At 46.9% G+C, this 10,916-nt stretch overlaps 1 protein-coding gene across 2 annotated transcripts in view; it reads left to right on the top strand.

The window, feature by feature from the left end:
- The window catches only part of Stk32b (serine/threonine kinase 32B), a 239,752-nt gene that overhangs the window by 224,969 nt on the left and 3,867 nt on the right, over positions 1 to 10,916 (top strand). For both annotated transcript variants that reach the window (XM_028758246.1, XM_028758247.1), the window contains 3 exons: positions 1,063 to 1,188; positions 3,573 to 3,704; positions 5,758 to 5,822. In XM_028758246.1, coding sequence (XP_028614079.1) covers positions 1,063 to 1,188; positions 3,573 to 3,704; positions 5,758 to 5,822 — 323 coding nt within the window. The remainder of the gene's footprint in view (positions 1 to 1,062; positions 1,189 to 3,572; positions 3,705 to 5,757; positions 5,823 to 10,916) is intronic.

Consider the following 10,916-nt stretch of genomic DNA (forward strand, 5'->3'; position numbering starts at 1 on the left):
TATGCATGCACATCTACACATATGCACACACATCTACACATATGCATGCACATCTACACATATGCACACACATCTACACATACACACACATCTACTCATATGCACACACATCTACACATATGCATGCACATCTACTCATATGCACACACATCTACACATATGCACGCACATCTACACATATGCATACACATCTACTCATATGCACACACATCTATACATATGCACACACATCTACACATATGCACACACATCTACTCATATGCATACACATCTACTCATATGTATACACATCTACACATATGCACACACATCTACACATATGCACACACATCTACTCATATGTATATACATCTACACATCTACACATATGCATGCATAAACAGAGAAAATGCAAAGTGTTGACCTGCAGCTATTCTTTTTTAATTAATTTATTTATTGAGTGTGTATGAGTTCTCTGTCAGCATGTATGTATGTGTACCACATACATGGCCTGGTTCCTGTGGAGGTTTTTGAGCTACCATGAGAGTCTTGGGACCCAAATCTGGGGTCTTGTGCACGGACAGCCAGTGCCCTTAACCACTGAGACAACTCACCAGCCTCTCTGTAGCTGTTTTTACACTCCAGCTCCATTAGCAGAGACTGGCCTCCAAGAGAAGTTAAAAGTGGACCACTCGGTTAGGATGCAGAGGTCACCTTGGGGGGAAATTCCGTTTCACTCTTGTGGAACCCAGTCAGAAGTCCTCTGATGAGGCAGCCAGCCTGTTCTTTCTAATCAAAGCTTTCGTGAACATCAGAGAGAGGCTGCTTATCAGAGGGCTGAAAACTTAGTTTCTCCCCAAGAGTAGCTCGACAGATGACCTTAGAGAAAAGAGTTGACCTTGAAGTCCCTCCCTTGCTATAGCAGCACATTTAGCATTCCAGTGAGAACCCAGATGGGGCAGGCTACTGCCAGGCATAGCATGCAAGGACACCCTAAGTGTTGAGTGAGGTGACATGTTCCACGTCCATGCTCATCCTTATGGGATGTACCATTCCCAGCATGCCTTTGCCCTCTGACTGCAGTTGCTGACCAAGGACCCCGAGAGCCGCCTGTCCAGCCTTCGTGACATCCAGAGCATGACCTACCTGGCTGACATGAACTGGGATGCTGTGTTCAAGAAGGCACTGATGCCTGGCTTTGTGCCCAATGTGAGTCATACCACCCCTTTCAATAGTTCCCCTCCTGGTATTAAGCTTGACCCCTGCCACTGACTGGTTAACTTCCTGAAGGTCACCAAAGTAAGGTACCAACAGGTTCACAGTTCACTGAGATCCAGGGTGCGTGGACCAGACTTCCAAGGTGTGCTTCTTGCTGTGGAGCCGTGAGCTGCCGAACGTCCCTGACCTCTCCTGCCACTCCGAACAGGGATCAAAGATTGTGTTAGTGCAGAGGATGATTGGACACAGGGAGCCTGCCATCCCTTGAGAGCTCATCCTCACTGGACTAGAAGGCATCAGAGGTCCTCGGTTTGCTACTGTCACACGAGTGTGAGTGTGTAGGTCCTCAGAGCCAGCAGGGCTGAGTGTGGGCTCTGTACTGGCATTGTTCTTCGAGTCTCTCTTGCGTTAGCTACTGGAAGCTTCACACCAGTCAGAGAGTGGATTGTGTTAACATTCTGAGTGAGGCTAAATAAGTTTCCCAAGATGTCCAGATGTGTCCCAAGATGAAGCCAGCAGATGTTGAACTCAGGCAAGGTCGGATCCAGGGCCTGCATTTGAGTGGATGAATGAACGGATGACAGGCCATTCAGGAGAGACGTGAGCCCAAGTTCAAGCTTTTCACTGGGAGAGGGCAAACACTGAGGTCAAATTTGCACAACAGGTAAGGGATTCTTAGCCAAGCTCAGGAAGTCAATGGTAGAAGGAGCCAGGGTCCATGGGACTCACAGTAGAACCCAGCAAACAGAACAAAGATCAGTGTGTGTATGGGTGCCACTGAGGGGCAGGGCGCAGCCACAAATGTCCTCCTCCACTTTCTCATGTCAGCCTCATTACCCTCATCTTATAGCTGTGGCAAGTGAGCCTCGTGAAGGTTTCATGACTTGTGTTGGAAGAGCCAGGATTTCTCACAGTTCTATCTGGAGAGCCCCATCTGCCCCCTACTCTCTGGTTATATCAATACATACCAGTTTTGAGACACTGTGACAGCCTAGCCAAATTGCTGTGGTCAGTAGACCCTAGCTTGTGACTTAGGTTTGAAGCTGACAGTCCTGTGGCGGTACCCAGACTGTGACACAGCTGAGAAAATACTTGTTCTTAAAGGGGCAGACACTGAAAGCTTAGTGAGTCTGTCTTTGTGAATCCTAGCAGACTTTGAGACTATGCATCTCACACAAGGGTGGACACAGGGCATAGGTTATGTGTAATACGGAGTTAACCAACTGAGGTGAGCGTGCAGAGGCCAGGCTGCCTGTCTCTGAGACTGCACCTGGCCTGGATTCTCTTAACTAGGAACCTCACAGGCTGGGGACATGGAAAACAGAAAGCACTACAGTACTGTCTAGAAATCATAGGGCAGTTCTTCGGAATATGGGCTTTCCCATCACCCCAAGTTTCTATAAGTGAGGATGCCTGTCCTGGACGAGAGAATGGCAACGCTGGTTCCCTGTGTGGCTGCAGAGCTGTTGATGCCATAGTCACAAGGCTGTGTGGCTGATGGATGGATCATCAAGATACGAGCCATTAAGGATCGGGATCCCTGATATGAGGGTCTAGCCTATAAGTCAAGGTGGTTGGAGCCGCGGGTCTCTAACAGAGCCTGTCCAGAGGATAAACAGTACCAGCTGTGGAAAGGAACTAGTAACCAGCAGATGGTTACCAGGAACTGAGCAGATGTTGATCAGAAATGTTGTTTAGGTAGAGGCAGGAAGCTCTCCGTGAGTCTGTGGCCAGCTAGTGCTACATAATAAGGCTGTCTCTGCCAAGGCTATCTCAGAAGTTCATTAATTAAACTTTAGATTAAATTATTAAAAATGTAATAAGGAAAATAATAACATGTGATTGTGTCTATAATGAAATAATTAGTAAAAATAAAGTACAATTGCATGTATAAACAGTCACAGGATTTAGACCAGTGCTTCCCAATTTGTGGGTTGTGACTCCACTGGGGGTAAAATGACCCTTTCACAGGGGTCACCTAAGACCATCAGAAAACACAGATACTTACATTACAGTTCATAGTCGTTGCAAAATTACAGTTATGAAGTAGCAATGAAAATAGTTTTATGGCTGGGGTTCACTACAGCATGAGGAAATGTCAAAATGAAAAGGTTGAATCATTAGGAAGGTTGAGGACCACTGATTTAGACGCAGGGGGTTAACAGGACGTGGTTGCCCAGCTGGGGCTGTGTCTCTGACCGAGTAGTGTGTGTGGTGAGGCTACATTGATTCTGTTATCAGAGAGAAACATGAGGCGTCCCAGGATGACAGCTAATGGTTGCCGAATGTGAAGTTGCCTGGGCTATGCAGAGGATGCACAGCCAGCCACGGGCCAAATAACCATGAAATGTGTTTTTCTTTCTGCTTCCCTTCAGAAAGGGAGACTGAACTGTGACCCCACATTTGAACTTGAAGAGATGATTCTAGAATCCAAGCCGCTTCACAAAAAAAAGAAGAGGTTGGCCAAGCATAGGTCCAGAGATAGCACGAAGGACAGCTGTCCCCTGGTGAGCCCTCAGGGAAGGGTTCTGTGGGGAAGGAGGACGGATCCCTTTTATTCAAAAGTGCACTTTAGCCCACAGCCACAACCTTCCCTTTCCTCCCTCTGTGTCCTTGGGGAAGTAGTGCCAGGGACCTGCTAGATGCCAATCCCATAGACCCTCATACTCTTTGTATAAAATGGTGTTATACTGGGTATAAACTCGGGCACATCCTCCATAAGTTTCAAGTTGCTTTGTGATTACTTCTGTTACTTGACACAGCATATATGCCATGTGCATATAGGCGGTGGCCATTGCTGTTCATCACAGAACTCGCCAGCACAGCCCAACTGCAAAGTTCACAAGTAAGACATGCTGGATGACGACACTTAGCTGGGGCTCTGAGACACAGGGGAGGCTAAGGAGGGCGACTTGCATGTCACTCCATTCTTGTGGATTTTCTGTAGTGTCCAGTGCACTTCAAATCTTACGTTTTGCTTTATGGAACCTTCTGGAATTTCTTTGTTTCTCAACATTTTCAGATTGCAGTTGGTTGGATCTGAGGTCACAGAGAACTGACTGTACTATCTTTTGGAAGTAAATGAAATGCCTCTAGCACATGAATGGTCTCTTATAATGCAGATATATGCAAGGATGCCTGAAAAGGGAATACTCACACTCCAACCATCCACACTGAGAACCCCAGGGACAATATAAGGCATCCCAGTCCCTGTGAACATTTTAAAAAGGGTCTATCCTACAGGGACCCCCACAGGCTACACTGTGACAGCCCATCACAGTGTGGAAGGTGTGATAGCATGAGCTTGAAGCAGCTGGTCACATTGTGTCTACAGTCAGGACACACAGAGGGGAAGGCTGGTGCCCAGCTCCTTCTCTTTTTTTTTAATCCATTTTGGTACCCGAAGTCCATGAGATGGTACCACCCACATGTAGAGAGGGTCTTCCCATCTCAGTTAATCCAGTTTAGAATCTCCCTCACGGGTAAACCCAGAAGTTTGTCTCCTGGGTTGTTCTAGATCCTGTCATGTTGTCCTGTCCTATCACTGGCTGGTTGTCCTCACATAGGCTTCTTAGCATTGAACAGCAACATTAATCAGAACTCTGGGAATCTGAGACTCTTGCTACCTTTTCGCAGCCAATGAGACAAGCATCACCGACACCATCATGTAAAACTCCAGGCCCACCCTAGGTCAGCCATCCCCTGCTAACTCCTCCACTTCTCATTCCTGTGGAGGGTTTATGTGTGCATGCTGACCTTTGAACTAATTATGTCACCACACATCTCTTGTGTCACTAACCATCACACCATCTTAGCTCTTCTAGCTTCCCTAGGATTGCCTGGCTGACAATTCTATCCTTCCACCTTCCCCTCCAACTTCCTGTGGCCTGTCTCTGGGTCTCTGACTCTGTGCTCTATGTGCAAAGACACCTACCTATCACTGGCTTCAGCCCCACCACATTCCACCATGCCTCACCTTAACTTGATTATACCTGCAAAGACCTGGTCTCAGATCAGGCCATATTAAGACACTATGAACATATACTCTTTGGGGACAAAACTCAATCTATAACAGCTTATAAAATACAGGTTTTTAAATTTTTTCAGTTATCTTAATATAAAGATGAACATGACCTCTGATTTAAAAAAAAGAGCTTACTTTATTGCTCTAATTTAAAAATAAATGAAACCATCTTGCCAGCCCCTGGAAGCACCACAGGCTTCCCAGAGGTTCACAGAGCATCATGTATCGTCTATATGTAGCTTCTGGGGGATGTCCCTAAAACAATCTCACTCTGGAAGGAGGACTTGGCATGAATGTCTTGATCTAAACATCTTGTCCATGTCCTGAAGCAGGCTTGGGCATCCTACCATAAGGGAGCCCAAACTCAGAAGCGTGTTTGTCTGCAGATACAATTGCTGAACCCAGCCACTGAGCTTGTCTCTAGGTCCTGAGTGGCCACAATTCCCATTTAAATAAACTAGTCACCCTTAGTATCTCTCTGCCACATCCCCCTGTCCAGTGCTCTGCCATTTAAACACCTCTGTATTCTTTGGCAGAACGGACACCTGCAGCAGTGTTTGGAGACAGTACGGAAGGAGTTCATCATATTCAACCGAGACAAGTAAGTTCGGCTTGCTATACTCACATAGAACCTGGCTTCCAGGACCAAGGCCCCCAGCAGAAGAGCAGTCACCCCTGGGCTCTGTCACTTCTGGATTGAGCCTATCACACAGGAACAAATCCTTTAAGAGAAGTATAATCATCCATGGACTCTGTCACCCCTAGGCTGAACCTATCCCCAAGGACTAAGGGTCCTAGGAGAAGGTGGCCCAGCCCTGCCAACAGTGATTGCAGCCCTGGTGCTGGAAGGGAGGTCACAGTGGAACAATGCCCAAGCCCTGGAGGGAAGGATGCTTCTAGATTTGGAATTAGGATCTAGGTTCTAATACTTAAAAGAAGTAGGCTCTTTTGGAGGTGTAGAATAGTGTGGGAGCCCTCAGGAGACCTTGAGGCAAAGCACTTAGCCACTCTGAGCTTCTTTGTCAGGATAGCAAGGTCAGAAGAACTGCTCCCTAGGATATAGAGTCTGTGGTACAGAGCCCAGCAGAAGAGGATGTTCGGCATTGTTTTTGTAAGGGATGCAGTGTGTGGGAACCTCTGCCACCGAGGCAGGTATGATATGGGATGACACAGGTCTGGGAGTAGCTCCCTAGGGACTGCCCATCTGCAGGTGCTCTGATTTCCCACCATCAGCCAGTGAGACAGTAAGAAAGGGAGCCTGTCGGAAGCCCAGCAGCTGTGGACAATGTACCATCCATGAGGGTGGGGAGTAGTGGTGAGCACAGGGCATAAGCAGGGGAGGACCAGACTTCCTGGGTCCCTAGCAACACCGACCAGAGCAGTAGCCTCTTCAAAGTACAAGACCAAGCTGGGGAAAATAAACTCAGGGGCCCCGAAACAGCAGGAGGAAATTTCCTGTAAAGATAAAGGTGGCTCTGAAGGCTCTCAAAGTTTCCCTAAGAAGTCAGGACCTGTGTCAACTACATGTGGGTCTCCATCACAGGAAACTGAAGCATGATGTGCAGAGGGCAGCTGATCCCAGCATGCTCATCTCAGCCAATAAAGGATGTGGGAAATACAGCCATCAGAAAGGACATGAAAGGTGTTCTAGGCCAGGTACCACGGTCGGTTCTTTATAGTCATCACCTGCTTCAACGTTAATGCCTCAGTGCAGGCTCAGCGTGTGTGTGTGTGTGTGTGTGTGTGTGTGTGTGTGTGTGTGTGTATGTGTGTATGTGTGTGTGTGAGAGAGACTAGAGAGTGAGACTCCTGCCTGAATTTACTGTTGAATCATTTTGGAGTTGAGATTCCTCACAGCTTTGGGGCGGGGGTGGGAGCTCGGGCCCATCTTCCTCTCCATGATGTAACCCCACACTGACTTGTATTAACATTTTAAAAATATAGAGCCATTAATGTGCTTTCCACGGGAATGCTCAACGGTATCTCTTTTTGTCTGTATCTAGTGTTTATTTAACTTTGTGTTTTTCAGGGGAGAGCTCACTTTGAACAGACACTGCAGTGTTGCACACTGAGGTTCATATTTTACTTACGTTTACTAAGTATTGACTATGTGCCCGGAATTACAAAAGCACATTAAAACATAGTGTGATTCATTCTATCAACCATGCAATTGAAAGCAGTACCTGATTGTCCTTTGATATCTACTATAATTTACTGCAAGGGACCGTGTCAGATGGTATTTTTTTTCACGTTATATCCTGATCACAGCCCCTCCTGCCTCTCCTCCAAGTCACTCGCTGACATCCCACCCCCTCATCCCTCCTTCCTTTCCCCTCAAAGAAGAGATGTTTCCACCATGGGTACCAACCTGCCCTTGGCACATCAAATCCGCAGCAGGATTAAGCAATCCTCTCCGCTGAAGACAAGGCAAGCCCAGCTAGGGGAAAAGGATTCAAAGGCTGGCACCAGAGTCAGAGGCATCCTCCTTCCAATTAATTGGCTGTCTCTGAAGACCAAGCTGTACATCTACTACATATGTGCAAGGGGTCTAGATCCAGTCCATGCGTGCTCTTTGGTTGGCAGTCCAGTGTCTGTGAGCCCTCATGGGCCCAGGTTAGTTGACTCTGTAGGTCTTGTGGTGTCCTTGACCCCTCCAGCTCCCTCAGTCCTTCCTCCAACTCTTGCACAAGACTCCCCAGGCTCAGCGGTGTTTTTCATAAATAATCTCAGTGGACAATTTGATGAGATCTAATGAGTCATCTGGGAGACAGCTCTCTGAGCATGCCTATTGGGATTCTCCTGATCTCATTAAGTCGGGTGGGAAGACCAGCCCTCTATGGGCAGCAGCATTCCCTGGCTGGGCTCCTGAGTTATATAAATGGAAAAAAGGAGCTGATAGGTAGCTTGCATTTCTCTGTCTCCTTCTTGACTGTGGATTGGCATGACCAGCTCCTTGGAGCTCTGGCCACTGTGACTTCCATGCTGTGAAGGATTGTTCCTGGGATCTGAGCGTCCAATAAGCCCTTGATCCCTTACGTTGCTTTTGTCAAAGTGCGTTAAGACACAGCAACAGGAAAAGGATCCGAGACAGCACCAATGGGGAAGTGTGTCAGTGGACTGTGAGCAGGATTCCTGGAAGCAAGCCCGTAGGACACTGGCAACTTCCCTTGTGAGATCTTTACATTGCTTCCCTGATTAACTGACTTATTTTACTCTCAGGCTTTGTAGAAAGAAGCCATAGATTGTCTGACAGCCCCTGTGGAGAGTTATCATAGAGCTCCACTGGATGAGGGTAACCCGCTCCACAAGGCAGAAGCTAATGTGAAGACAGAGATATACTGCCAGAGCCCAGGGGGCACAGAGGGATGCCTGCCGCCAATGAGAGTGGGAGGAGTCAGGGAGCAGCTCCCAGAGAGTTCCGAACTTGAGATCTCATGAACATAATGAGAACATAGGATGAATTCAGCCATCCGTCTTTCCTCTGACTGTTTGAGCATAAAGTGAGAAGGAGCCAGGGGCTGATAAGTGCCTGAGGTGGGAAATGATAAGAGAATCTTTCATGTCAGAAAAAAAGAGCCCTGCGACAGAGATAAGCTTGGCTGCCTCACTGAAGCCAGAGCACATACTGCCAGGAACAGTGCCCAGAAAGAACAGTGGGAAGGGCACCCATCAGGGAAGGTCAAAACCAGACTCTGGTATATGAATCTGGAGTCCCCCCTCCAACACATTGTGGCCCTGACCTAGGCTCGACTTCTCTGTTCTGTTCCTTTTCACTACAGGAGAAAGGAATGTAAGAGAGGTCAGGAAGGCTGCAGGGGGATCACTTTTAATTGGACATCAAGTAGTTGCACCTGAGGAATGCAGTGTCTCCCAGATGGAGTCTTGGTTTCTAGGGACTTGGGGTTTGGTAAGATTATCTGGGGCTCCCCAGAGGAGGTGAAACATTCCTGGAGAGTTTTGAGTTACCCTAACCAAGTCTATGGTTTCTCCCCTTGATACCTGCCCTCCATCTCCAACCAGATAACTGTGGCTTGATTTGGTACATGGCTTTCTGAAACCTCCTAGTCATTTCAACTCTGTTTTGAGGTGGTGCCCAATCCAGCAGGGCAGTGAACAGGGTCCATGGGACTACCTGAAAAAGAGAATGGGGAAACAAGCAAACACAAAGAACCATGGCTTGTCTATAGTCTGATCAAATCAATATTTTAATTTTTCACACAGGAGTTATATACACATAGAGGCAGGATGTGGGGAGGGAGATGATGCAGGAGTGTAGGTGTTCTCAAGGGGAAGTACAGATATCTTCCAGAACAGAGCCTTGGCTGAGTGAAGAAGCAGGCAACAGGTCACTATGACTTTGTCTATGATTCATTTGTTCTTATCTAAGCTGGTACTTTCCACCAAGGCTACCTATCCACAAGACCTATGACTACTTGATCTTATCTAGGTTGGTAGTTTTCCACCAAGGCTGCTTGTCTACAAGGTCTATAGTTATCTGTTCTAGGGTTAGTGTTTTCCCACACAGACCAAGACTTTGTGTTAGTAGACATGTATGGCTGACTTAGGCCTATGGCTGACTTAGGCCTTCAGTGTATAAGCAAGGTTGCTCCCAACAAGGTGGTGTCTGTCTGTCTGCCCCTTTGTATTATCATAGAGAAGCATGACAGTCCATGTCTCTGAAGTGCTTGGGATCACAGGGTTTGACATTTGAGGTCTTTCTGACTTTGATGAGCCATGGCTGAGTTGCAGAGTTTAAAGTGCTCACATATGTCACCTGGGATTCTCACAACACTGATAGTTAAAATGATAAGTTAGCTGAGAAATAGAACATTTCCTATCATAGAAATAAACAGACAAACCATCTGCATGGGTAGCATTCAACTCTTCCCACTGTATATGTGCATGTCTTCCTCATTTCCTCCTGAGTTATACATATTTGGGCCATGAGTTAGGCCCACACGTGAGCAAGCATTTGGGCCCCATTGCAGTGGTCTTAGCCCTGTGCCCTGCTCGTAGATTCCAGAAGATAGTTCCTCACCATGAAGATTCCCTGCTCACTCTCTGTCTTGCTCTCTAATCTCTCCAACTGAGATCCTGGAAAGTGGATAAGATGAGGAGAAGAACAGGGGATGAGCAGGTGGGTGGACGGAGATTAGCTTGTGGGAGCAGAGATGGATGATGGATGGGTAGGTGATAAATAAATACATTACGTATAGACAGATGGTTGATGCATACATAATGTATATATGTATGATTACATGCATGGATGGATTGTAGGGTGAGTGCTCATCTCAGTTGATGGGGCAGATAATGAATGAATAAGTGGAGAGACTGACTAAAGGAGTTAATACGTTGTTATGGGTGGATGGCCGGTGAGTGAGTGGGGGAAGTATATGCATGAATAGAGAATATATAGGTAGGTATAGGTGGGAGTGTATGTGAGGTAGAATTACAGACAGATATGAGAGTGGATGGACAAACGGGTGGTACAGTATTTAAATGTGACCATAGATAAGTTATAAGTATATCTATAAATAATCAAATTAAAATTGGATAGGTAGGGAGTGTTTCTGTGGATTTATGGATGGATGTGGGATATAACTGTAGATGGATGGATGATGAATGGATGGATGGATGGTTGGACGGATGGATGGATGGATGGATGATGAATGGATGGATGGATGGATGGATGGAT

This window comes from Grammomys surdaster, unplaced genomic scaffold, assembly GCF_004785775.1.
Source record: "Grammomys surdaster isolate TR1022 unplaced genomic scaffold, NIH_TR_1.0 126187, whole genome shotgun sequence".
Lineage (NCBI taxonomy): Eukaryota > Metazoa > Chordata > Mammalia > Rodentia > Muridae > Grammomys > Grammomys surdaster.